This window comes from Bos taurus, chromosome 17, assembly GCF_002263795.3.
Source record: "Bos taurus isolate L1 Dominette 01449 registration number 42190680 breed Hereford chromosome 17, ARS-UCD2.0, whole genome shotgun sequence".
Classification (NCBI taxonomy): Eukaryota; Metazoa; Chordata; class Mammalia; order Artiodactyla; family Bovidae; genus Bos; species Bos taurus.
In genome coordinates this window covers 69,818,345-69,842,817 of record NC_037344.1, presented here as the reverse complement: position 1 = coordinate 69,842,817, position 24,473 = coordinate 69,818,345, and the positions used below count along the sequence as shown (strand labels likewise).

The window sequence follows — 24,473 nt, the reverse complement described above, 5'->3', positions numbered from 1 at the left end:
AACTGCTGGAACGTCTGGGGGTTTTGTTGCAGGCAGGGGAGTCTCTAGTTCTTGCTAACTCTAGCTCTGCTTTACAAAGAGTGGTCCAGTAGTGGACAGTATTGGCATCACCTGGGAACAGTTTAGAAATGCAGATGGAGACCTCAGATCCTCCAGGGTGGAGCCCAGAATCTGTTGTAACAAGCTCTTCAGGTGATTCTTAAACGCACACTGCTTTTGCTCGAGCTGACGCTCTTCTCTGTCTTCTGCTTAAACCCTCCTTAACCATATGCTTGCAGGGGATAGTGTCCACTGGACTGGAAGCTCCCTGAAGGCAGTGGTCATAGTGGCATTGTTCTTGGCTATTATCTTCATTACAGGGCCGGGCACATCAAATAAATGTGTGATGGTGAAGCATTGTGAAGATGCCATACTGCCTGGTTTTGTTTTGTTTTGTTTACGAAGTTGAAGGAGTTACTGCCATGTCAGCTAGTCTGTCTTGGCTGCACATGACCATGGACCTGAACACTGCTAGACGCTTTCAGGCTGTGTGTCATTTATATGGCCAGGAGGACCCTCCATAGGTGTGTCTCTTAAACGGTATGAAAAAGATTTAAAATGAAGTCCTTGAGCAAGAAAGGGATCTCAGAGCCAGCGTTAAGAGATGACTGTGTGTTAAAACAGCCTGTGAGTCCTATTCTACCAAACGCAAGGGCCTGGAAGCAACTTCCTAGGTAGTGTTCAAGAAATACCAGTAATCCTTGGAGATTTTTCAGATGCACTTAGCTTGAACCACTTTCTAGCTCCCAAAGCAGAGTCTTCATGTGCATCTTAGGCTAAATCATTAAGCAAATGGCTCTTGGCTACATTTAGAACACTTCCTGTACCATGCTCTGTCCCTGACCCAGTTGAGTCTCCATCTGACACTTTGCTTCCTCCAGAAGAAAACTGAAGATTTCTGTCCCTTTTCTGCACTTGGTTCTGCTTACTAGATCTCATTTGGATTCTCCAGACTGATAAAAGGCTCTGCCACAAGGAGAAATTTTCTTATCTACAAGTCGGGCTTCCAGGAAGGTCCTTATGCTTGAACTATCAAGAAGCATTTGTTAATGTTTCAGTAAAGTTCAGCCATGAAATTAAAAGACGCTTGCTCCTTGGAAGAAAAGCTATGACCAACCTAGATAGCATATTAAAAAGCAGAGACATTACTTTGCCATCAAAGTCAAAGCTAGTCTAGTCAGAGCTATGGTTTTTCCAGTAGTCATGTATGGATGTGAAAGCTGGACTATAAAGAAAGCTAAGTGCCAAAGAACTGATGCTTTTGAATTGCAGTGTTGGAGAAGACTCTTGAGACTCCCTTGGGCTGCAAGGAGATCAAACCAGTCAATCCTAAAGAAATCAGTCCTAAATATTCATTGGAAGGACTGATCCTGAAGCTGAAGCTCCAATACTTTGGCCACCTGAAATGAAGAACTGACTCATTTGAAAAGACCCTGATGCTGGGAAAGGGTGAAGGTGGGAGGAGAAGGGGACGACAGAGGATGAGATGGTTGGATGGCATCACCGACTTGATAGGCATGAGTTTGAGTAAGCTCCGGGAGTCGGTGATGGACAGGGAAGCCTGGCGTGCTGCAGTCCATGGGGTCACAAAGAGTTGGACACGACTGAGCGACTGAAGTGAACTGAAAGTTCAGCTTCCTGAACAGCAAGTGATACTTGAAAATTTCTGTGGCTTATTGAACTTTTGAAATAGCATTTTAAATTACATTAACCCATTTAAGAGGCAATTATAATTTACTTGAATCTTCAGCCGGAGGGGAGGACAGAGCATTTTAGACTGAGATTCCCTTGCTTAGGTAGTTGTATAAAGTTGGCAAACTGTAGCTTGGTGGAGATAGAAATGTCCTCAGTTAGGAACTAGACTCCAAAGCCAGTTTGGACTTATCTCTGTAGCACTGTAAACTGGCCTTCCTCCTTTTAGTGTACATGGTCTCCTGATTCCAAGACCTGTGCTGTTCCTCCTTTGCCCATGTCAACCTCGTGACTGGAGTCGAAGGGCACCTTGGAAACTCTCGTTTAGCAGCCCTTTCCCTATTTGGGAGGCTCTTCTGTGGCGTTCGTGGTGTACTTGGACCCAGACTACTCTGAGTGACCACTTGTTGCTGCAGCAGCGGCCGCTGCAGGGGGGTTCTTTTTTCCCTTGGAATGGTGGCCTTACTCCGTGGGGTTCCTTCCCATCAGCCAGGATGCCTGGCCACAGCTGCACCGTATTTTACTGTCCAGTGACTGCCCCTCCTCCCAGGCCCTTCGAGCAGGTGCAGGGGGAAACCAGGCGGCTCTCACTGCGCTCCGTTCGGTCTCGCTCCTGGGGTGGGGGGTCTTGGGTTGAATGAGGCTCAGACCTTTGAGTTTTGAGAGCCTGGGAAAGAAAAGTAAACTTTCCCGTTTCCCTCTCCCCTGCTGGCATTGCTAGAAGGAGAAGACCTTTTTGGGCCCAGCTCCACAGGGATCCGCCTTCCAATCACACCCAAGTCACTGCCCTCTGGTGGGTAACCGCCTAGTAATGGCAGCTCCTCCTTTTACAGAAAGGCGAGAGGACCTTCGAGGAGGATTTATGCTTTGTTTTTTGGATGATGGAGCGGGAATGGATCCAAGTAAGTGATGGGCTGATTGCTTCTTTTGGGGAGGATGTAACTAAGCATTTTTATAAAATGCTTATTGTGTTAATTTGTTTTTCTGTTGCCTCACTCTTGTGACTAGAAGGGTGAGGGCAGTTTCTTGCAACATCTCAGGCTTAATTCCACTCCCAGATTTGCCAGGTCTTGTCCTAATGTGGGAGATAGGATCTGAATGGCAGCCTTAAGTCCGTCAGGCTACCTGTCTGTTGACATTGGCTTGCATAACATCCTGGAGCTGGAACTGTGGTGGCCTGCCCCAGCCTAGTTAGTGCGTTCTGGTAATGGAACTAGGACCTCGTGATGGTGGTGCTGACAGGCCAATCGGAGGTTTCCTCCATTTGCCTCCCAGTTGTGAATTTCCTGGCAGAGGTTTTCAGTAGACAGACAGCCCCGCTTGGATTTATTTTTGAGAGCCTGGGAAAGAAAAGCACACTTTGCCCTTTCTCTCTCGCCTGCCTCTTCAGGTGATGCTGCCAGCGTGATCCAGTTCGGGAAGTCGGCCAAGCGAACGCCTGAGTCCACCCAGATCGGGCAGTACGGGAATGGGTTAAAGTCGTAAGTATACCAGAAGCCCGTCACAGGACTCAACAAAATCAAGCGTTGCTCTCCCTGTCACTTCATCACCTTAATCCTGGAACAGGAGGACAGTCAGGAAGGGGTGGTGGCTAGGGACTTAGCAACTGATGGCCAGAAACGTGAACTAAACCAACTTTCAGTCTGGTTTACGCCACAGATGAAAGAGTGTGAATTTCCAGAACCATTGAGGAGGAGAATCTGTAGGCTTCTCTGAGCACTGTGTTCTGGAAGGGTGCCTCCCCTCTGGTTGGAAATTCTCATTTGTACCTGTGATTGAGGATGCTCGTGGTCGTTTTGTGTGCTGGGGATGCATCTGAGGTGGTGAGGGTCTCCCGGTGCAGCATTGTTCCCAGAGCAGCTGGCATGCTTTGTGCCAGGCACTGGGGATCCAGGGTGAGAGACCCAAAGCCTCCCCCACATGGAGGGCCTGGTTGCTGCTCACATGTCCTGCCAGGCCCTGTAGCAGGGACTTACCTTATGTCTTCATATCCCTTGGGACTACTTTCTCAGTCCCTTGGTTCCCACTTGTTTGGTGTGTGGAATGTGTTGTTCTGGTTTTGAGCAAAGCCCCAAGAGAAGGGTTTCTATTTCTGAAATGCTCACTTCCAGCTGTACATACCTTTGGATGGAATAAGATTTATTGGGATTAGAGTTTGTACAGATGGAGTTCTGAGTCATGTTTCTGGTCTTGCTGTGGAAACGTGTTGTGTTCTTTGAGGGTGTGTTTGGCCGGGCAGCAGCATAGGCTGTGCGTCTGTGCAGCAGGCTGGGGCTTGTGCGGGAGAGAGACGATGCCTCCCACGACTGCACAGACCTAATGCCTGGACTTCCCACTCGTCTCTCAGTGTCAGGCACTTAGCACGTGCTGGACACTGTGCTGAAAAACGTCACCTGGGTGATATAGTTTAATCCTCACCCAAGCCCTGTGAGGTGTAGGTACCATGATTCTCAGCTTCAGATGCAAGAAGCAAGGTTTATCTGGGTGGAGTGACTTGCCCAGAGGTGTGAAAATGCCCAGGGGCTGAGGTGTGCACCACGTCTTTCTGATGGCAAGGCCGGAGCTGCTGTCTGCCTCACTTCAGTCAGATGAACCAGGGTTCGGATGTGATATCAGTCACTTACCCTCTGAGGCTCGGCTTCCTCCTTTGTAACGTGGGGTGTAACGCATGTGAGTGGGTTAAGAACTACGTGCTCTCGCTCAGGGCCGTGAGTGCCCTAGCCTGGTTTCTCACTTCTGATTTTCTCTCTCCTTCTTTAATCTTTCCATGCTAAATTTTTGGCCTGCTCTGGTGGACCTGGGGTAGGGTCTGGGAACCTTTCTTTTGCCCCTGACGTGTTCCCTAGGTGATTCTGGTGTGGTCATCTAAGTCTCCAGCCACTGATGTGTCAGATGTAAGAAGCCTGGACTTCCCTCCGGGATGGTAGGCAGCCTCCTCCCATGTGGTTTCATCAGCTCTATGGCTGCAGACAAGCCCTTTCACCTCTCTGAATGTCTGCTTCCTGCTGTAAAATATGTGTTTCTAATCCCTGACATTCTTCCTTACTGAGCAAGTTTCGGGAGCAGATGAAATGTGAGTCTGAAAGTGCTTAGAAGACCAGGAAGGAAAACACACAGAAGTTGGGAGTGTTGTCATCAGCGTATTTTAGTAGAACGCCTTTTGGGGAGGAGCCATTGAGATGGGGCCATCTAGTGTTCAGACTGAATTCATTTTGAGATGAATTTAGAAATTAAGAGTTTCAGGAGGAAGTGATTTGTGGTGAGAAGAGGGCTAAGAAGCAGAGAAGTCAGCAGAGAAGTGGCATTTTTGAGTGGTTGCTATTTATTTCCCCTCCAAGGTCAGGATCAAAGACAGAGGGAAGAGGCACAAAAGGGAGGTTTTGCCAAATTAGGGCATGAGCAGGCTTTGACAGAAGGCAAGCTGGCTCGCCGCATTTTGCTTCTGGTAGGCTTCAGGGAGGAGAAGGCGATGGCACCCCACTCCAGCACTCTTGCCTGGAAAATCCCATGGATGGAGGAGCCTGGTAGGCTGCAGTCCATGAGGTCGCTAAGAGTCGGACTCGACTGAGTGACTTCACTTTCACTTTTCACTTTCCTGCATTGGAGAAGGAAATGGTAACCTGCTCCAGGGTTCTTGCCTGGAGAATCCCAGGGATGGGGGAGCCCAGGGACGGGGGAGCCTGGTAGGAGGCCGTCTATGGGGTCGCACAGAGTCGGACACGACTGAAGTGACGCAGCCTCAGCAGCAGCAGGCTTCAGGAGGAGGACCATGGGATTGTGTGGGGGAGGGAGCATTGCCAGTGCCTCGAAAAACGGAGAACGAGAGACATAACTTGGCAGCCCCCAGGGTGTCTCTGGATAGTGTCCTGGAGTTTTCCCGAATGTTTGGGGAAGTGGGTCATGGCATTCACTCGTGTGCTTGGCATGCCGGCCCGGCTTGTGTTTGTACACAGAAGAGAGTAGTAAGGTTTCGCACCACCATCACCGCCCTGGGGTCTTAGAGGACTAATGAGGTAACAGAAGCTGCTCAGGAGACGGGAACCGCGTGGCCATTGTTCGGTGGGCACCCCTCCGCCAGGGTTTCACGCTTTTACCCTGTTTCATATTGTTGGGAAAGGTGTGTCCTTGTCTGCTCCTCAGAAGGATTAACTCGGCCAAGTTGAGGAAGGGGCAGTTGATTCCATTCAGACTTCTGCCTTCTGGAAGTCAGCCTCGAGGCATATTTCTCAGAAATCACTCGGGTCCTACAGCAGGAACCAGTGGCTTAATGAGTAGACATAACAATACAATTCAAGACCCAGGATGGCTGTGGTTATAGGCCGTGAGCCAGTGGTAGAACGCCTTGAAACTCTTCAGCAGTGATGCTTTGCCTGGTTAGCCCTGTATTTGGCTGAGCCTCAAGGTCACCCTGGTTTTTGGAGGACTTGTGAGCACAGGTATTGTGGGCTGTTCCCTTCTCCTGACAGTGCTGTTCTTCAACGAGTGGATGGGGTGGGTTAGTGTCAGCGGAGCAAGGACAGGGTGAGAGCTGGATATGCTCAGCGTGGAAGTCGACGTGTTGAAGGTGTTACTGGAGTGAAGCCTGTGTGGCTGGGAGGTGCCCAGAGCACGGAAGCGACAGGCTGGGGCTGGTGCTCGGTGGTGAGACAGGAGAGAGCCTAGTGTGGTGGGGCCTTGTGGAGAAGGTGGTAAGGAGAGCTGGGCCCGTGAAGGGCAGGAGGAGGAGTGTCACAGGGGAGGAAGGGGTTCAAGGGCTGTGGCGTTCAGCGGGGGGTCCTGGGCCCCAGGGACGCCTTCAGGAGAATCCTCCAAAGGCAGTTTCATCACACCCAGAGCAGGGATTTGCCCTTTTTTCAGTCGAGCTTTTGATTCCCTGGGAGAGTAATCCTTGTCTGCTTCCCTTTCAGGGGCTCGATGCGCATCGGGAAGGATTTTATCCTCTTCACCAAGAAGGAAGACACCATGACCTGCCTCTTCCTGTCACGCACCTTTCATGAGGAGGAAGGCATTGATGAGGTGGGTCCCCTCCTCACGTTCCCAGTCACCATCCCACGTCTCCCGGTTCTGTCCAGACTCTTCTCGCAGGTCACTTGTATGCTGGGCTTGTTGGGGTTTCAGAATTGCAGCCACATCCCCGGTTAGGGGATTAGCCAATTGGTTGTATGAATTAGTTAAGGGGTTAAGGCAGGTATCATTTCACAGCTTCAGAGAACAGTTGTTCTAAGAATGGGGCTGCACATGGCAGGAGCCAAGAAGTGCATTTGTATCTCTCCTAGATCTGCAGCTTGAGTTTGGTCCTGGGGTGTGGGGCGGGGCTAGGGGTGTCCCTCCAGAGAGCTGTTTTATCAGGGGGAGTGTATGGGGCCTCCCCCACTACGGGTGGAGACCACAGCTGGTGATAATAATAGGAAGAGCGCTGTCTTTCCGGTGTGATGGTGATTCAGTGCCATGTGCCCTGAGTGCATTTTCTGTTCACCGTCGGTATCAGAAAGGCAGTCTGATTACCCGCAGGGGCCTGGGTGGGTAGTGAAGCAGGTAAACACATGGGAAATCAGTGTAAGTTCTTCGGTAAGTGGCAACTGTCACTCGGCCCCAGCTGATTATTGTTACACTAGAAGAAAGGCCTAATGACTCTAGAATATTCTGATTTTGAAACCTTTTGGTAATTAAAAACATAAGTTACCCAGCTGATTCTGGGCCTGGTGGCTCAGATATCTGCAGAGCTGGTCTGGTGAGGTCCATGCCCGCTCACTGGAGGATCATGGAAGGCCTTGGCCTGCCCAGCCTCAGGCTGGACTACCTCCTTTGCTGTGAGAAATGGAGGCAAGAGGTTGAGAAAGGAGGCTGAGCGGGTCGGCAGAGAACATGTCTGTCGTGTAAGCGGGCGGATTTGGTCAGAGTTTCAGTGGCTTTCATCTGTGTTGGCTGGCTGTGCTTAGACGGGCCCTGGCCTTGTTTAGATGTGAGGTTGCATCGCAGTAGATGAGCTCGTGTGCGTTTTCTTGGTGAGCCAGAGAGCATTTGCCTTTTCAGTGAGTCAGGTGCCGCAGCAGGAGAGCATTCTTGGGAAGGAGGGGCCGGAGGGTGCAGCCCCTGCTGGGCTCTTCGGGTCTTTTCGTGAATGACTGAGGGTGGCAGGAGGAGGGGTGCATGTCAGTAGAAGTGGTCCAGGTCCTGAGAGTGGGTGGGGGCTTGGCAGATGGTAGAAGCCTCTGGAGAACAGGGAGGGCAAGTTGGACTTGACCCCCAGGCCTTGGGAAGTGTGTGAGACTTTATTAAAAGCAGCCACTAAAGGGAATCTAAGCAGGGGTGTGACAGTGTCAGATTCTCTTTGGAAAAATCAGTTTGGCTATTTGGTGGCTGGACTGGAAAGATCAGGGCACTGGTGTTTAGAGGCCGTGGCTGTTTGTAGCCTGGCGGGACTCCAGCAGGAAGTTGGATAAATATGAGTGGTCGTCATCTCGTGGGGCCTCAAATTTGGTGGTCAGTCAGTTGGACAGGGGAAGGGGAAGGAGGAGGGTTTGTGGACGGCTGAGGTCCTAGTGTGCAGGGGAAGCCAAGAGAGTGGCGACACCGAAAGAAAAGGAGCTGTGTTCCCACGGCAGGCGATGCCAAAAGCGGTGAAGTGCCCACAGGTTAAAGCGATGCGATTGTCACCTGGGATGCTGAGAAGGATGAGAGGCGTGGCGAGAGGCACAGATCATAGAACACAAATGGAGCTCAATACCCCTGGCCAAAAAGCTAGGTTGAAATTTTTTCCTTACTTGGTGCTAGAAGGTCACTGTTTTGGATCCTGCTCTAGTGTGAACTCAGCCAAGATTTTAAAATAAGATCATTTTCAGCTGGGTAGGAATGTGTCCAAACCAGCCCCAGGGTTGGTTCTTAGAAACCAGTGAAGTGCCTCAGAACTCTTAACAGTTTATCACCACAGAGCTTGTTAAGTCACAGAGTCCCCTTCTGCACAGGGTGGGCATCAGTTTCGACCCTGCTGGGGTGCAGAGCTTGTTCCCTCGGGAGAGGGAATCCCAGGCCACAGGGCTCCCTGGGAGCTGCGGGAGGTTCAGTTGATGCCTCTGGAGAAGTGGCATTTGCTGTAGGGTTTTTGAAGAATGAGTAGGACTTTTTCCCCCTAGCTTTACTGAGGTATAATTGACAAGAGTAGGATTTTTTAGAAGATTACTTAGATGTAAGATTAAATCTCATACATATGACAGGGCATATTAAAACTGGGTGTATGTAACTGAATCGCTTTGCTATAGAGCAGCAGTTAACACTGTAGATCATAAAGCAGGTACTCACATAGCCACCATCATAGACTGAGGCTGGGGGTCCCTCTGTGCCCCTCACCCACCATATCCTCACTTCACCTCCGAAGAAGCTGCTTTGGGGATGATCGTTTCCTTGTTTTATAGTTCTGTCCCCTGTGTATGCATTTGTGAACAGTAGTTTAGTTTCCTAGTTATGAATTTTATATAAATGGACCCGTACTGTAGGGTTGTTTTTAACTTAACAGCAGGATAACTGCTTTACAGCGTTTTGTGGTTTTCTGTCATACATCAACAAGGGGACCCACGCCCCTCCTTGCGGAGCTCCCCCCTCGGCTTTGTTGTTGATTCTGTACGCTGCCGCTTTCACGTCACTGTGAGCTCCGTCTCTGCTGACGCAGTAGCTGTAGGTGGTTCATTTTCATCACTGCCCAGAATTCCGTGCTATGAATACGCTGTAGTTTAGCTTATCTGTTCCGTAGTTATTGCTGTTTTTCTTACACATGTGTCGGTAAGTACATGCAGGAATTTCTCCTAGGGTAGATAACTGGGGTAGAATTGCTGAGTTGTAAGTTATGTCTGTGTGTACCTTCAGATTCACTTCAGTTCAGTTGCTCAACTGTGTCCGACTCTCTGCGGCCCCATGGACTGCCACACGCCAGGCCTCCCTGTCCATCACCAACTCCTGGAGTTTACTCAAACCATGTCCATTGAGTCGGTGATGCCATTCAGCCATCTCATCCTCTATCATCCCCTTCTCTTCCTGCCTTCAATCTTTCCCAGCATTGGGGTCTTTTCAAATGAGTCAGTTCTTCGCATCAAGTGGCCAAAGTATTGGAGTTTCACTAGATAGTTGGAAATATATTTTGCTTAGGGGAAAAAGTCGAATTATTACCAAAATGGGGGGGTGACCAAGGACATCCCAAGCAGGGACCTGCTCATGCAGAGACCGCCTGGCCATCAACCAGCATATGTACCCAGAGGACCTAGCACCTGAGGCTGAGCCTTGGGAAGGGGCCAAAGCTAGAGCCTCTGCCACCTGGCTGGAGACTCTGGGCCAGTGTGGAGCCACTGTGGGGAAGGACAAGATGGATGCGTATTTGGGGGGAAGGCTGTTCTGGGGCTTCCTTCAAAGCATCTGTTGTGCTTACTCCAAAGGTGATAGTCCCGTTGCCCACTTGGAATGCTCGGACCCGGGAACCTGTCACAGACAACGTGGAGAAGTTTGCCATTGAGACAGAACTCATCTACAAATACTCTCCCTTCCGCAATGAAGAGGAGGTGATGACTCAGTTCATGAAGATTCTTGGGGACAGCGGTAAGGAAGCTTTGCACCTGCAGCTCTAGCATCGGACCGTGCCAGAGCCCTGAGTGGTGTGGGGTTGGCTGGGGTTGCCTGGCAGAACCATAGGAGGATTTCTGTTTCCTAGGAACGCTGGTAATCATCTTCAACCTCAAACTCATGGATAACGGAGAGCCAGAGCTGGACATAGTCTCAAATCCACGGGATATCCAGATGGCAGAGACTTCGCTGGAGGGCACGTGAGTGTGGCTGGGGAGGGAGGCAAAGGGAGGTGGCCTGAGGGGAGGGGTGAGCATGTGCCCTGAACTCCCCAGCTTTAGAGCTGGCAAATCTAAGAATGCATGTCTTCCTGCCATGAGGCAGAAGGGATGAATAGGATGACAGCAGGTCCTCAGCTAATCCAGATCCTTGCCCCAACTCCTTAACTGAGGAAGAGACAGAGGCCTAGAGGGGCGCAGAATTGCCGAGTCTATAGTGGGGATGTGGTGGGCATGTGCCCACCCAGGGAAAGCACCCCTCGACAGCAAGAGAAGCCGAGGTGGGAAGTGGAAAGGTGGAGAGCCTGAGGAGAGGCTGTGCAGCCAGCCCTGGAGTGGCCTGGGAGTGGGGCAGAGACAGACGCTCTGTTCCCGCACCTCCAGGAAGCCAGAGCGCCGCTCCTTCCGTGCCTACGCTGCCGTGCTCTACATTGATCCCCGGATGCGGATCTTCATCCATGGGCACAAGGTGCAGACCAAGCGGCTCTCCTGCTGCCTGTACAAGCCCAGGTAGGGGCCTGCCCACCTGGGCCTGCTGTTTCCTCAGGCCTAGGATGGGGCCTGACCAAATGTCTTTGGGGCATTGTTGGAGTCGTGGTGGATGAGTGGCTGACAGTGTTGACTGCATTTGGGCCTTTAAACTGCTTGCGATTGACTGCGGAGAAACTTGTTGGGTACTGAGGGAGGGGTGGAGCTGGCTCAGGGGGCTCGCTGAATGTGCCTTCTGAGGTGGAGGGTGCTCAGCTGGCACAGGGGGCTATGTCAGTGAGTGCAGGGAGGCTGCTTTTCAGAGATGGAACAGGAGGCAGAGGGCAAGTGGAGTAGGGAATTGAGTCTTTTTGCTAAAAGAAACCCAGCTTCGACTCACGGGGTGGCCGGCGAGGACCTTTGCTGCCCTGGGTCCCTCTTACTTGGGCCCTGAGGTTACCTACCTCTCCCCCAGGATGTACAAGTACACATCAAGCCGGTTCAAGACCCGTGCGGAGCAGGAGGTGAAGAAAGCTGAGCACGTGGCGAGGATTGGTAATGAACCCTTGGGCAGGAGGGTTGGCAGGATTGTCTGGGGACTTGTGGCAAAAGCAGGATCCAGGCAAAAGCTCCATCCAGCACCCAGGGTGGGCTGTCCTGAACCTCTGCTCCGGTTCCTCTTGTACCCTCCCTCCATGTTCCAGTCGCCTCAGCAGTTTTTCTCCCCAGGCTACTCCTTCACCCATTTATAGGCACTTACCTAAAGCAGCACTAACTCCTTAGCTCATCTGCCCAAAGCGAAGAATCCCACGCTGGCCTCTGGCGCAGATACTCATGAAATTGGTTTTCTTGACTCCAGGGCAAAAATTTCAAGGTCTCTCATGCTGGCAGAGCTTCTTGGCCGCTTGCAGAGAGTGATTTGCTGAGGATGTTGGAAACTTGCAGCTCCTACTGACCGTTTAGTTTTTGCTGCCTTGGGCAGTTTTTTATTTGTCTGATTTATTTGTAGAGTTGGGAAAATGTGTCTATTTTCCTCGCAGCCTCCTTGACTTTCCAAGCAAGTCTGTGCTCCGGCGCTCCCGTGTTCCCGGACAGTGTCAAACATCGCATCCCATGGGGACTGCACACTAAGGGGGAATTGACCAAGAGTTTTGACCTTTTGCATCCTTATCATGGTTTCTTCTTCTGGATTTCAGCTGAAGAGAAGGCACGGGAGGCAGAGAGCAAAGCTCGGACGTTGGAAGTGCGCCTGGGCGGAGACCTCACGCGGGACTCCAGGGTGAGACTCAGCGTTGCTGACCTGGCTCCATGTCCTGCCAATCACGAACCCTTGCGCTAAAGCTGTGAAATGGGATATGTTGATGTTTCTGTAGTCACTATTGCACACTCATGGCACCTTGCCACACGAGGAGGACACTGTTATAGTATCCTCAGTTCATAGAAGGAAATGGAAGAGGGTCGATTGCCCAGGTCACACGCAGTAGTAATGGTCGAAGCAGTTCTCTGCCCCTCCTCTGCCATATGCACCTCTGTAGACTGTGGCTTTGGTTGGGGTTGTTTCCTTAATGTCAGCAACTCTGATAACATGAAGCACAGGTTTTGAACTTGTCCCTAGTAAGGGCCCTTTTCTGCAGAAAGCTAAATTTCCAGGTCTGGTCTTGGCGTCCACATGATTCAAAGTGAGCAGTTCAGGCCTGTTGTTGCGACATTCCCAGCTGTGGCCCAGAGGCCTTCCTCTCCTTATCTGGAGCTGGCGTGTGTCTCTAGGTGATGTTGCGGCAGGTCCAGAACACAGCCATTACTCTGCGCAGGGAAGCCGACGTCAAGAAGCGGATCAAGGAGGCCAAGCAGCGGTGAGTGCCCGGCCGCCCGCGGCTCTGGTGTAACCATGTACTTCTGTGTGGATGATGGACAGAGAGCTCGAGGCCTCCCTCCCCACCCTGCTCGGTTGCCCTCTGTCACACATGGCTCCCTTGAGAAAGCCTTTAGTGCTGTGATTCCCAGGAGTGGCTCCTGGCTCAGCTCCCTCCTGAGCCAGGACTCGGCGGGCGGAACCGGCACCGTGAGTGGGGCACCAGCCTGTCCTCCGGGCACTGTCTCGCCTTCCCTCCCCTTCTCTCTCTCGCCTCTGCTCTCTCCCCACCTTTCCTGTCCTTGTCCTCTTCCCTTCCTTTTTAGTTTTTCTTTTCATTGAAAGCGTGGATAAAGTGCTCATCATATGGAGCTTGTAAAATATAGGACGTGTAAGAAATACAATTGTAAAGTTCCTTATATGTCTCCCACTTGGTGATACCGACTCTTAATTTTTATCCCTGGTTACAGATATAGAATAATGCTATAGGTTGAGTTCGTTCCTTTTCATCTAAACTGGGCATTTGTCATGCTCATTGCATGATCTCCGTGTCTGCCTGCGCGTCTGGAGTCTCTGCAGGCTCGGTGTGAGTCCTGCTTGCTTCTTGACCTCCTCACCACAGGCCTAGGTGTCCAGTTTCTGTCTTGTGAGTCCGTCCACTGGTTGTCTGTCTGCTCTTCAGTTTCCATGATTTTGTTAACATCCCATGAGATGTTTGTTCTCTCACATGTTCATTGTTCTTGTGAATTTTTGTCTCTTTAAAATTACTGTCACATTGGTGGAGTGTTTATGCAGACTGTAGTGAAAGTGTTAGTCGCTCAGTTGTGTCTGACTCTCTGTGATCTCGTGAACTGTAGCTCACCAGGCTCCTCTGTCCATGGAATTCTCCAGGCAAGAATACTGAAGTGGGTTGCCATTCCCTTCTCCAGGGGATCGTCCCAACCCAAAGATCGAGGATTGAACCCGAGTCTCCTACATTGCAGGCAGATTCTCTACTGTCTGCAGATTACCTTGTGTTTATTCCAAAGTACAGCTATCTTTGCAGAGATTTGCAGCAGCTTCACAGAATCTGCTTCATTCTTAAATCCATTCCTGTTTGATACCAAAAGCCAAAGTCATTTGCTTTTAATTAGGGGGAACTAAGAGTGACTGCACAGTGACCTTACTGAGTCTTAACAGGTTGCATATTGAATGCAAAGGCAAAACGTCTAAGTGTTTCAAGTTTCAGCTTAATCATAAACACTATGGTGTGTGTTAAGGGGTTGATCTGCTTGAATTTATCTTTCGCCTTCTCAGAGCACTTAAAGAACCTAAGGAACTGAACTTTGTTTTTGGGGTCAACATTGAACACCGGGACCTGGATGGAATGTTCATCTACAACTGTAGCCGCCTGATCAAGATGTATGAGAAAGTGGGCCCACAACTGGAAGGTGGCATGTGAGTGCTGCCAGGGAGGGCTTCTGCGTGGACAGGTGGTGGGTGGGCTTTGGCCAGTGGGTGAGCGCGGTGTCTCCCTTTGTCTCCTGCAGGGCGTGCGGCGGGGTTGTCGGGGTCGTTGATGTGCCCTACCTGGTCCTGGAGCCCACACACAACAAGCAGGACTTTGCGGACGCCAAGGAGTACCGGCACCTCCTGCGGGCCATGGGGGAGCACCTGGCGCAGTACTGGAAGGACATCGCCATCGGTAGTGCCGCGCCCCTCCCTGCCAGCTGGCGCCCTCCTCCCTGCCAGCCGGGGTCCTCCCCGTCCAGGGGCCTGATGCCTCACTCGACTCCTCACTCAACACACGGCTGTTTGCCTTCCAGCCCAGCGGGGAATCATCAAGTTCTGGGATGAGTTTGGCTACCTCTCTGCCAACTGGAACCAGCCCCCGTCCAGTGACCTGCGCTACAAGCGGCGGCGATCCATGGAGATCCCAACCACCATCCAGTGTGGTGAGCTGGGTGTCATGCAGCCCCTCTCCCCGGCTCCTTTCCATCATGGCCCCGTGCTGGTCTCTGCACTGCGCTGACAGTCAGGGACTTCTGTCTCGCTGGGTATACCAGTCTGTCTGGTGATGGCCCTGGGAACTCAGTCTTGGGACTGTGCCTTGCCCATGTGTTCCACCTGAATGAGGCAGGAGGTCATCTAACCCAGTGTGGTACCACATGGGTAGAAATGTGAGTGATGACTGAGCCAGGATCCTGCTGGAAGCAGGAGAGGGCTGGGGCCGCTGAGGGTGTATGAATAAAGTTTCCATCCTTGCTGGAATCACTGTCCCTGGGAAGAGTGACTGTTCTGTTAGGAAGGCAGAGGTGGAGCCAGGCTGAGGATCTTTGCATAGACAGTCAGGGGCATCTCTGTCTTGGGCCTGGCTGGGAGGAGCCTGACTGTTATTGGTGGGCATGCCGACGCTTGGGGGTGTTTTTTGTGTCACAGATCTGTGTCTGAAGTGGCGGACACTCCCCTTTCAGCTGAATTCTGTGGAGAGAGATTACCCTGACACTTGGGTTTGCTCCATGAACCCTGATCCTGAGCAGGACCGGTGAGCTCTTTTTCTAACAAGGAGTTTGTGGGCATCCCCCCACACCCCCTGAGCTTCCTCCACCCTTCTACTGTGCTTCTTGAGGTCACTGCTCTATCCTTACATCTCTGTCTTGCTGTGCATACTAAGTGCCTGGAAATACAGAAGCGTGTCCTGCAGTGAGTATTCTGTGCGTTTGGGAGGTCTGAGGTTGCTCTGATGAGAAAGAGCACGGGCTGGCTGAGGACAAAGGACCCTGCCCTACCTGGAACCGTCTTGCCATGCCTGCTCTAGCACTTTCTCTCCACAGGTGTGAGGCTTCAGAACAGAAGCAGAAGTTTCCCTTGGGAACATTGAAAAAGGACCTGAAGACACAGGAAGAGAAGCAGAAGCAATTGACAGAAAAAATTCGCCAGCAGCAGGAGAAGCTGGAGGCCCTGCAAGTGAGTGGGCAGTGGACAGATGGGCAGGGCCCCTCAGTAGCTCGTCTGTCCCCTCAGGCTAGTTTCACTCTCCTTTTGAACCCATAAGCACTGCCCGAGCTTCCCAACACCCTCTTCTCCTATGCCTTGATTATTCTGAAAAAAAATTGTATATGACAAAGAGGTCCAATTCATTTGGAATGTTTTGAAACTCCAGGAAATATCCTATTTTAGAGGTAACTGTTAACTTCATATCCAGCTTTTCATGACCACTAGCATAAATACATGTATTTCTTATTGGAAATATGGAGATCATGACTTTTGTGTCAAATCACACAGACATACTTTTTTTTAGGTCTAATTATTTTTATAGGATAGTTTTCCAGAAGTTAATTTGAAAGAGTAAAAGGATTTTTAAAATTCTGTGGATTTATTTCCAAGGTATCCTCCAGAAGATGTAGTATATCGTAGGTTTTTTTAATACAAGTACTTTTTAAATGTTTTTGAAAACTTGAAAAAAGATACACATCTTATAATTTGAATTTCATATTTCTAAAATTGAACCATTTTTTTCACATATTTCTTTTCAAAACTGGTTATTGTTTTTTCCTTAATTGATTAGTCAGGGTTTTTTAAGGTATGTATGTAGCCTCCACCTTTTATCATGTTTATTACAAAAGCGTTTTCCTTTCTGGCTTCTGGTCAGGCAGGTGCTCTCATCGTATTGTATGTTCCTCCATCTGCCAAATCCCATGGGTCCTTTCTGGCTTTGTCCATCAGGGATCTCCCGTCTTTTTTGCCTTGTTTTGTAGGAATTTAGTCCATTGATACTTTTCCCGTCTCTTGATTGCTGGAATAATGATGTAGAATCTTGTAATTTGCTGGTGGTTTACTGTCTGTGAGTTTGTCTTCTCAGTGAGAATGGGAGGCTTGTAATATTAGGACTGTGGTCCAGATGGTCTTTATTTGCCCACTGTCCCAAATAGAGAGGGCTCCAAAAAGAGTTGACTTCCAAGCACCAGACAACCTACTCATCCTGTTTACCCTGCAGAAAACCACACCCATTCGCTCCCAGGCTGACCTGAAGAAACTGCCCTTGGAAGTGACCACCAGACCTTCCTCTGAGGTGAAGCCCTGGGGTGGCGGGGGCTCTTCTTGGGTCTCATGCTGGGATTGGTATTCTCACTCTCTGAGCCTCTTTCAGGAACCTGCACGTAGACCTCAGCGTCCTCGGTCGCCTCCTTTACCTGCTGTGATCAAGAATGCCCCGAGCAGACCCCCTTCTCTGCAAGCACCCAGGCCAGCCAACCAGCCCAGAAAGGCTCCTGTCATCAGTAGTGCCCCAAAGCCTGCTGCCCCAGCTGCCCGGGAGGAGGCCAGCACTTCCCGGCTACTCCAGCCTCCCGAGGCACCCCGGAAGCCTGCCAACACTCTGGTCAGGCCTGCGTCCCGGCCCACCCCCCCGGTACAGCCACCGTTACCATCTCCCCAGCCCAACTCCAGGAGCCCTCGGGAGGTCCCTTCCTCCCGAGCTCTGAAGACTCCAGTGGTCAAGAAGCCAGAGCTGCCCACTAAACTCTCCCCGGTGAGCTGCTGTAGCTCCCCCAGCGCCGCCCGCAGTGGTACAGGGATGGAGGGGCCGTGTTGGTTGCATGGGGGCGGTGCTTGGTGGAAATCCGGCTTCCCTGCTGCCCCTGCAAAGGAGAGGGATGTGAAGGCACTGGGTGGGGGGCACAGAGCTTGTTGGTCCCCTGTCCAGGAAGTTCTCTGGTACCCCTCTGAGGTTTGGTACCCCACAGACTCAAGTCACCTCCACTGGCTTCTCCTGCTCTGGGCAGAGGGTGCATCTTGGTGACAGCAGTGGTGGGTGTGGCTCAGTGAGGTGTGAACCGAGAGGGCCCTGCCGTGACAGCTCTGAGCAGAGGTCCTCGTGGGTGTTGGGCCTGGGGGTTGCCCTGTCCCTCGTTGTGTTGGGTGCCCAGCCCTGGTGGGCACGGAGACCCACAGGCCCCTCTCTGAACGGCTTCTTTACATCACATGGGCTCTTCCAGCACCTGAGGGGCTGAAAGAGTCCCTCACATTCCTGCTGCTTTTGCAGCAGGCCACTCCCAGTCGGAAGCGGAGCCTCGGGGTCTCTGATGAGGAAGAAGCAGAGGAAGAGGCTGAGAAGAGGAAGGAGAGGTCCAAGCGGGGCAAGTTGGTTGTGAAGGAGGAAAAGAAGGACTTGAATGAGGTAGGTCCTCAGCCTCCTCCCCACCCCTGCAGTCTGACACGAGCTGACCAGAAGCCCAGGCCCCCTCTGAGGGGCTCACAGTCGTACACACGCCTAGAAGCCAGTGCCTGGGAGGGTCTTGAGATGCACTGTGCCTCTGCTCAAGGCCTGAGCTGACACCCATGCAGATCTGTGCCTCTCTGCCCCTTGCCTCCTCTTGTTCATCGAGGTTTTTGGAGGCAGGTATGTAGATACTGAAATAGTGGTTGAGAGAGTGGTTCTCCGTGAAGCTCGGGCATTTAAGAGGCTGCCTGAGGTGGCATGAGATGACCCCAGGCAGATGGTCTGCTCTGCAGGGGCACTGGCGGTGTCTCTAACAGACTGTCCTTGCAGCTCTCAGACAGCTCTGGGGAAGAGGACTCGGCTGACCTCAAGAGGGCTCAGAAAGGTAAGTTCAGGAGGTGCCTGGAGCCTCTGGGGCAGTGGGAAAGGGTCCCTTGGTCAGCGGCACCTCATTGCGAAGGCTTTGTTGGCTCTGGGCTCTCCTCCAACGGTGGTTTCAAGTGTTAATTCGGAGAAGCCTTCTGAGGATAGCACAGCTTCATGTTTATTTTTAGCGTCAGTTCCTTGGTGTTCACCTCTGGCTGTCACTCATGCTGCTGCTCTGTGGCACCCTCGTGAGGGGGAAGTGGGGGAAAGAGGCCAAGGTGGCTGGGCTCCACGTCCCTGGCGTAGTGGGATCAAGCTTCTAGGGATTCTTGTCTGTGAACCTGGGTGGCCCTGGCTGGGTGGGGGGCTCTAGTGCATCCACTTTTCTGACTCCAGCCCTGCTCCCACTCTCAGATAAAGGGCTGCACGTGGAGGTGCGTGTGAATAGGGAGTGGTACACAGGCCGTGTCACAGCTGTGGAGGTGGGCAAGAATGCGATGCGGTGGAAGGTGAAATTTGACTATGTGCCCACGGACACAACACCAAGAGACCGCTGGTAACACCCCTTCCAGGAAGATGGGTTGACAGTTGGCCAGGGCAGGGGCAGGCAGCCCGCCTGGGAGCCTGGAACACGTGTGGCAAACACTGGGTTCTCCCTAGGGTGGAGAAAGGCAGCGACGATGTGCGGTTGATGAAGCCTCCGTCCCCAGAGTATGAGAGCCCAGACACGCGCCAGGGCAGGGAAGAGGTGGCGGTGGCGGCGGCCCCGGCGGGGGATTTGGTGGCCCAGCAAGCTATAGCCACGGTGGAGCCCTCCACCTCGGACTGCATCCCCATCGAGCCTGACACCACCGCCCCCAGCACCAACCACGAGACCATTGACCTCCTCGTCCAGATTCTTCGGTGTGTCATCGTCCTGCTCCGGGACCAGTGGTGGCTCCCTCCGACTCTGTGCCATTCTGATTTCCTGTCCCACCTTCCTTCTTGTTCAGGAATTGTTTACGGTACTTCCTGCCTCCAAGTTTCCCCATCTCTAAGAAGGAGCTGAGTGCTATGAATTCAGATGAGCTGATCTCGTTTCCTCTGGTGAGTCTACCCACCCGCCTTGGTGCTTCTTGTGACTGCCAGGTCTCAGTTGTGTGCTCCATGAAGTCTGTCCGAGAGAAAAGCAGGGAGTTTTATCTCCATTCCACTTCAAGGAAATGAGGCTAGGAGTTGAAGAAACTCAGGCTCAGAGAGGTTAACAGTCTGCTGTGATAGAGCCAAGATTTGAACCCGGAACACCTTGAGAGGACAAGGGTCTTGCTCTCCAGGCGATGAGTTCCCAGGGTTCCCAGGGAGCTGCTGCGCCTCAGTGCTCGCCCTTGTTTGGGCTGCAGGCGTCTTCTGCAGGTCCTGGGAACACACTGCTGATAGGCCAGCAGGCTTGGCCTGCCATCCTCTTGTCAGCTTCGTTGCTTTTGGCTTCAGGCTGTTGCCAAAATGAGCAAAGCCTGGGTGCAGTGGGATTTCTACAGCGGGCATGACCCAGGCCAAAGCACGGTCAGCAGGAGTGTCTGAGCCGGAAATAGTCTTTCGCTCACGCTTGTAAAAGGAGGCACCACTAATGGGCCACCTTAATAGCTCCTAAGGGAAATGCCTAAAATAACTCAAACTTTGATACTTCCATCTTAGGGACACACCAGAACAATGTTCACTGTGTCTGTGTCCGTTTGTCAACGACCATCCTACTTCTCCTCATGCTGCCAAAGCGCTCCATGAAGCGCTCAGGTGCCCTGCAATACTAGATTCAAATGTGTACTTTAAAAGTAACACAACTGCATGTGAATCTGTAATGGCTTAAAAGTGAAAAAATTCAAAAACATACAGGAATCATAGTTAGGCTCATGACATTGTATGTTAAATTTTAATACTCTTGGCACCTGCTTGAACGTTTATTTTGAGCTGCCAAGTGATAATTATTTTCTGTGCAGAACTTGAAGTTTCTGTTGCCATCTTGATTTACTAGGATAGTATTCTAGATTGTAAATAAAGCATTCTAACAACGTTTTAAAAACAGCACTGAGGAGCCACTCAGTGCTGGGTAGCTCATAGGTCTTCAGAGAAGTAAATAAATGCTATAGTTGGAGAGACTGTGGTGGTCAGCCAGACTGCTGGTTCTAGGTTTGTGTTCATCAAAATGGCCCTTTCGTTCTCACTAGTGATTCATGAGTAAATCATAATAACTTTGAAAATAAATTAAACATAAAGAGATACACCTAAATTGTTTTTCATATTGAGATACCATGTAACTTTCACTCAAAACAAGTGTTCTGCTACTTTGGAAAAGCTCCTGTCTAGAGAAGCTGCTGGTTAACATCACTACACACTGCTGGGGACTTTCAGGTGCTTGGAGAAGATGGTGAAAAGTTGTATGCTGTGTAAACATACTTCACAAACATGGATGGGCTGTCTGCTACTGACGAGCCCAGTACATACTGGTTGGGTGTGACCTGGATGTGGATTGCTCATCAGTGCTGTTGGCAAGTTAAAAGGAGAATGGTTGAGGATCGTGCCTCATGTTTACTCACGGCTTGGGGTTTGCAGAGCTCTTTGCCAAGTGCTTCCTGGGTGTGATCCCGTCTCCACCCTTGAGGCAGCCCTGTGAGGTGGGCCTCAAGGTCTTTCCTCTCGGAGCTGCAGGGGCACTGGCTCCTGGGTTTGATATCCATTCAGGCCGAGCTTCCTGGTGCCGAGCCAGTTGGGGACACCAGTGCCCGTCTGGAAGGGCCCTGGGGACCCTTGTGAGCCCACGCACTTACCCGCTGGCTTCTCTTCCGACAGAAAGAGTACTTCAAGCAGTATGAAGTCGGGCTCCAGAACCTGTGCCATTCCTACCAGAGCCGTGCCGACTCACGGGCCAAGGCTTCTGAGGAGAGCCTGCGCACATCCGAGAGAAAGCTGCGTGAGACCGAGGAGAAGCTGCAGAAGCTGAGGACCAACATCGTGGCACTCCTGCAAAAGGTGCAGGAGGTGAGCCAGGCCACCCTCTCATTGCGGCGGACCACCTGGTGTCTTGGGCGGGGGGGGGCTGGGTACCTCGTGCTCCCTTCTCCCCACTCATAGGAATGTGTGGTTCCAACCCTGGCGGCACAGCATCCTGACCAGGAGGGCTGGAGGTGGTGCGGCTGCCTGGGCCTCATCCCAGCCAGACCCACGGTATCAGACTTCTGCCCTTGTTTAGACATGGTGACCTGCAACCTGGTTTGAGACACTTCGGAGTCATGAAACAAAGACATTCTTGGTTTTCCAGATGACGCCTGGATGGGAGTGGGTAGCCCACAAGTGGGGAATGTCCTGTGGTCTCAGCCCTTCATCTGGGCAGGAAACTGGGGATCCCTGTCCTGTGACCCCTGGTGACCAATAGGGGCCCTGCTCTCGGAGCACAGCAGAGGGAGGAGACAGAACTGTTGACGGCAGGAAGTGCCACAAAGGAAACAGGAGAGAGCAACAGGAAGCCACTGTACTAGAGTGTCAGGGGAGCCTCTGTGAGGAGGTGGTTGGGCCCAAGGCAGAAGCAGACGTGCTGGGGTGGGGTGTGAACTGCAGGCAGAGAGAAGAGCGGGGCCCATGGCAGGGCCCTGTACCAGGTGGGAGGTCCTTGGACCTGTGGTGCTGAGACGTGTGCAGCCTAAGACACCTACTTTGGTTGGTTGTAGGAGAGGCCGAGGTTAGAGTCCAGGACTCCACTGAGGAGGTTCCCAGTTATCTGGGTGAGAGATTCTGGAGGCCTGAACCTTGGATGGTGCCAGTGAGGAGGGAGAGAAGTGTCTGAGGGGAGGACGAGGGAGCAAGGGCGACTGCTCGAGTCTGTCTGAGTCCCTGAGTGGAGGGAAGGGGGGAGGCCTGTACTGAGATGGGAACAACCCGGGGTGGGTGGTGGGACCAAGCTGTTGGATGTGTTGAGTGTAAGAGTGAGGCTGGGGCAGGCGGGCAGGAGTGGGAGGACGGAGAGGGGATGGGTGATCAAGGGCGGCTCGACAGGGTGGAGGGGGAGAGTAGAGGGCATGGCCTGGGCTGCAAGAAGGCTGGGGAGGCGGGCCTCCCACCACCCTGTGAGCCCCGTTTGACCCTGCCCTGCTCTGTTCCAGGACTTAGACATTAACACAGACGACGAGCTGGATGCCTACATCGAGGACCTGATCACCAAGGGGGACTAGGGCCCGGAGCCAGAGATCAGCTCCCCTGCCCCTCAAGGCAGAGCTCCTGAGGGTGGCGTTTCATTTATGGGTTGATGGACTCACCTTGGTTTGACTCACGGGATATCTGTGCTTTTGGTGGGAGAGAGACTGACTCTTTGACTCTTCCACCCTAAGTTGATAAATATTTATTTTTTGAAAGAAACAACATGCTGTGCCTGCTGTGAGACCATACATTTTTTTGGTGACTCTTGGGCAAAGGACAGAACCAGGATGCCAAGTCTTGAGTTGCTTCTCTCGGCTCCTGGCTCCTCAAGATGTGGTGAATTCCAGCGCCGTTTGGAAGTTGGAGGGGCTCCAGGGGCAGGGCTGGGGGAGGGACAGGACCCTTCCCAGGCTGGTGCTCCCCCAGGAGCTTCAATCCAGGGGATCTCCATGGGGCTACCATCAGCAGGAGGCTTAGCGCTGAGGAGCTCCCTGCCTCAGGTCAGGGAGGTGAGTGGTGGTCCGAGTGGTCGGTCTTCTCGGCTGTGGCACTGTGCAGTCAGCTCGGGGAAGAAAGATCTTCCTGTTCAGCTTCCCCATCCACCACCTAAATTCTCCCTGCTGGATATTTCCTTAGCTAGCGGTAGATGGTGAGGTTTCCTGCCACAAAAACTTGAGTCCAGGTTAAGGCGTGGACAGATCTGACTGGTCAGACTGCTGACCTGGGTAGCACATCATTTGCGTTCCAAAGGAGTCCCCTTAGGAATCCTGTGTGTGAAGGAGCGCTGTGCTGGTCTGGTGGTGGCCTCATCTGCCACTGTGGCAGGGTCCTGGGGAGGGCTGCTGCTCTTATTGCTTCCCCTCTGTTCACCCCACCACGCCCTGTCAGGGTCTCTGGTTTGGGGCAGATGGGAGGAGGGGGTCACTGAGCCCCTGAGCACGCCATGCCTCCCTCTGCCTAGTCACAGCCTCATACTGCTGTGGTCCTCAAACAACTCAGGGTCAAAGACCAAGGCCAGAGTCGCTGAGTTTTCTATAATGGCCATTGGAAAAGTTCTGGTTCGATTTCCCCCAACTCACTCCTTACCCCCCTGTATTTGGGGACTTCGGGTTTTCTGAAGGCACAAGAACCATGATCTTGCCCCACTGGTCTGCAATTCTGACCTCTCGGTGTTTCCAGCATCTGCCCACCTCTGCTCAGCAGTGGCCACGTGCCGCCCTATGAAGACTGCAGGAGATGGGGAAGCAATGGTGAGGGAGGCAGGCCACGGGAATTAAGGTCTTTGCCCACTTGTGCATGTGGCCAGAAGTGCCTATGATTTGTGGGCTTGGGACTTCTCAAAACCACACCCCTGGGCAAGGGCTGTTCCGGAGAAATACCAGGGAGGCCCTGACCTCTTCCTCGGAAGATTTTCCAAGAGTCTTGGGGTTTCTTGAGCTGGTGGTTCCTATCCTGTCCAGCTCGTTTTCTTCATCACAGGCAGCATATGATCCATTTTTGTCCTCAAACTTTGTTTTAATCTAGATAGAAGCTGATTCTGCATTTTTACCAGGGGGTAATACTCAAGGTTTTTATTTACACACCTGTAATCAAAATGCAATACTATAAACTTTTACTGGTGAGACTCCTGAACTCAGTCTGTTTTCTTCTAGTAAAACCCAGCACCTTCCTCCTCTTCATTCTTTCCACCATGTGTCTTTAAGCTGTCTTCAAGTTCTTCCTCATCTCCATCTTCATTGTCTTACATCTTCACCGTCTTTGACACCCACAGAAACTGACATACTGAAGTTCGTAAATATTTTAGCTTCAACTTCCAGGTGTTCCTACTCTGCTGTTTAAACCCAGCAACAGCGGTGCTGAATATAGC

General features: G+C 51.9%; 1 protein-coding gene across 15 annotated transcripts in view; it reads left to right on the top strand.

Moving 5' to 3' along the window:
• Positions 1-24,238, top strand: part of MORC2 (MORC family CW-type zinc finger 2) — a 42,641-nt gene extending 18,403 nt beyond the window's left edge. For 3 of the 15 annotated variants that reach the window (XM_059875898.1, XM_059875899.1, XM_059875893.1), the window contains 24 exons: positions 2,565-2,633; positions 3,122-3,212; positions 6,639-6,747; positions 10,155-10,314; positions 10,427-10,538; positions 10,941-11,066; positions 11,500-11,579; positions 12,221-12,303; positions 12,792-12,877; positions 14,173-14,313; positions 14,406-14,560; positions 14,682-14,810; positions 15,295-15,400; positions 15,690-15,822; positions 16,853-16,927; positions 17,006-17,386; positions 17,900-18,034; positions 18,407-18,461; positions 18,839-18,998; positions 19,103-19,345; positions 19,435-19,528; positions 21,266-21,454; positions 22,141-22,194; positions 22,573-24,238. In XM_059875898.1, coding sequence (XP_059731881.1) covers positions 2,594-2,633; positions 3,122-3,212; positions 6,639-6,747; positions 10,155-10,314; positions 10,427-10,538; positions 10,941-11,066; positions 11,500-11,579; positions 12,221-12,303; positions 12,792-12,877; positions 14,173-14,313; positions 14,406-14,560; positions 14,682-14,810; positions 15,295-15,400; positions 15,690-15,822; positions 16,853-16,927; positions 17,006-17,386; positions 17,900-18,034; positions 18,407-18,461; positions 18,839-18,998; positions 19,103-19,345; positions 19,435-19,528; positions 21,266-21,454; positions 22,141-22,194; positions 22,573-22,641 — 3,006 coding nt within the window. In that variant the 5' untranslated portion in view covers positions 2,565-2,593 and the 3' untranslated portion in view covers positions 22,642-24,238. 15 annotated transcript variants of the gene reach the window in all.
• The last annotated feature ends 235 nt before the right edge of the window (positions 24,239-24,473 follow it).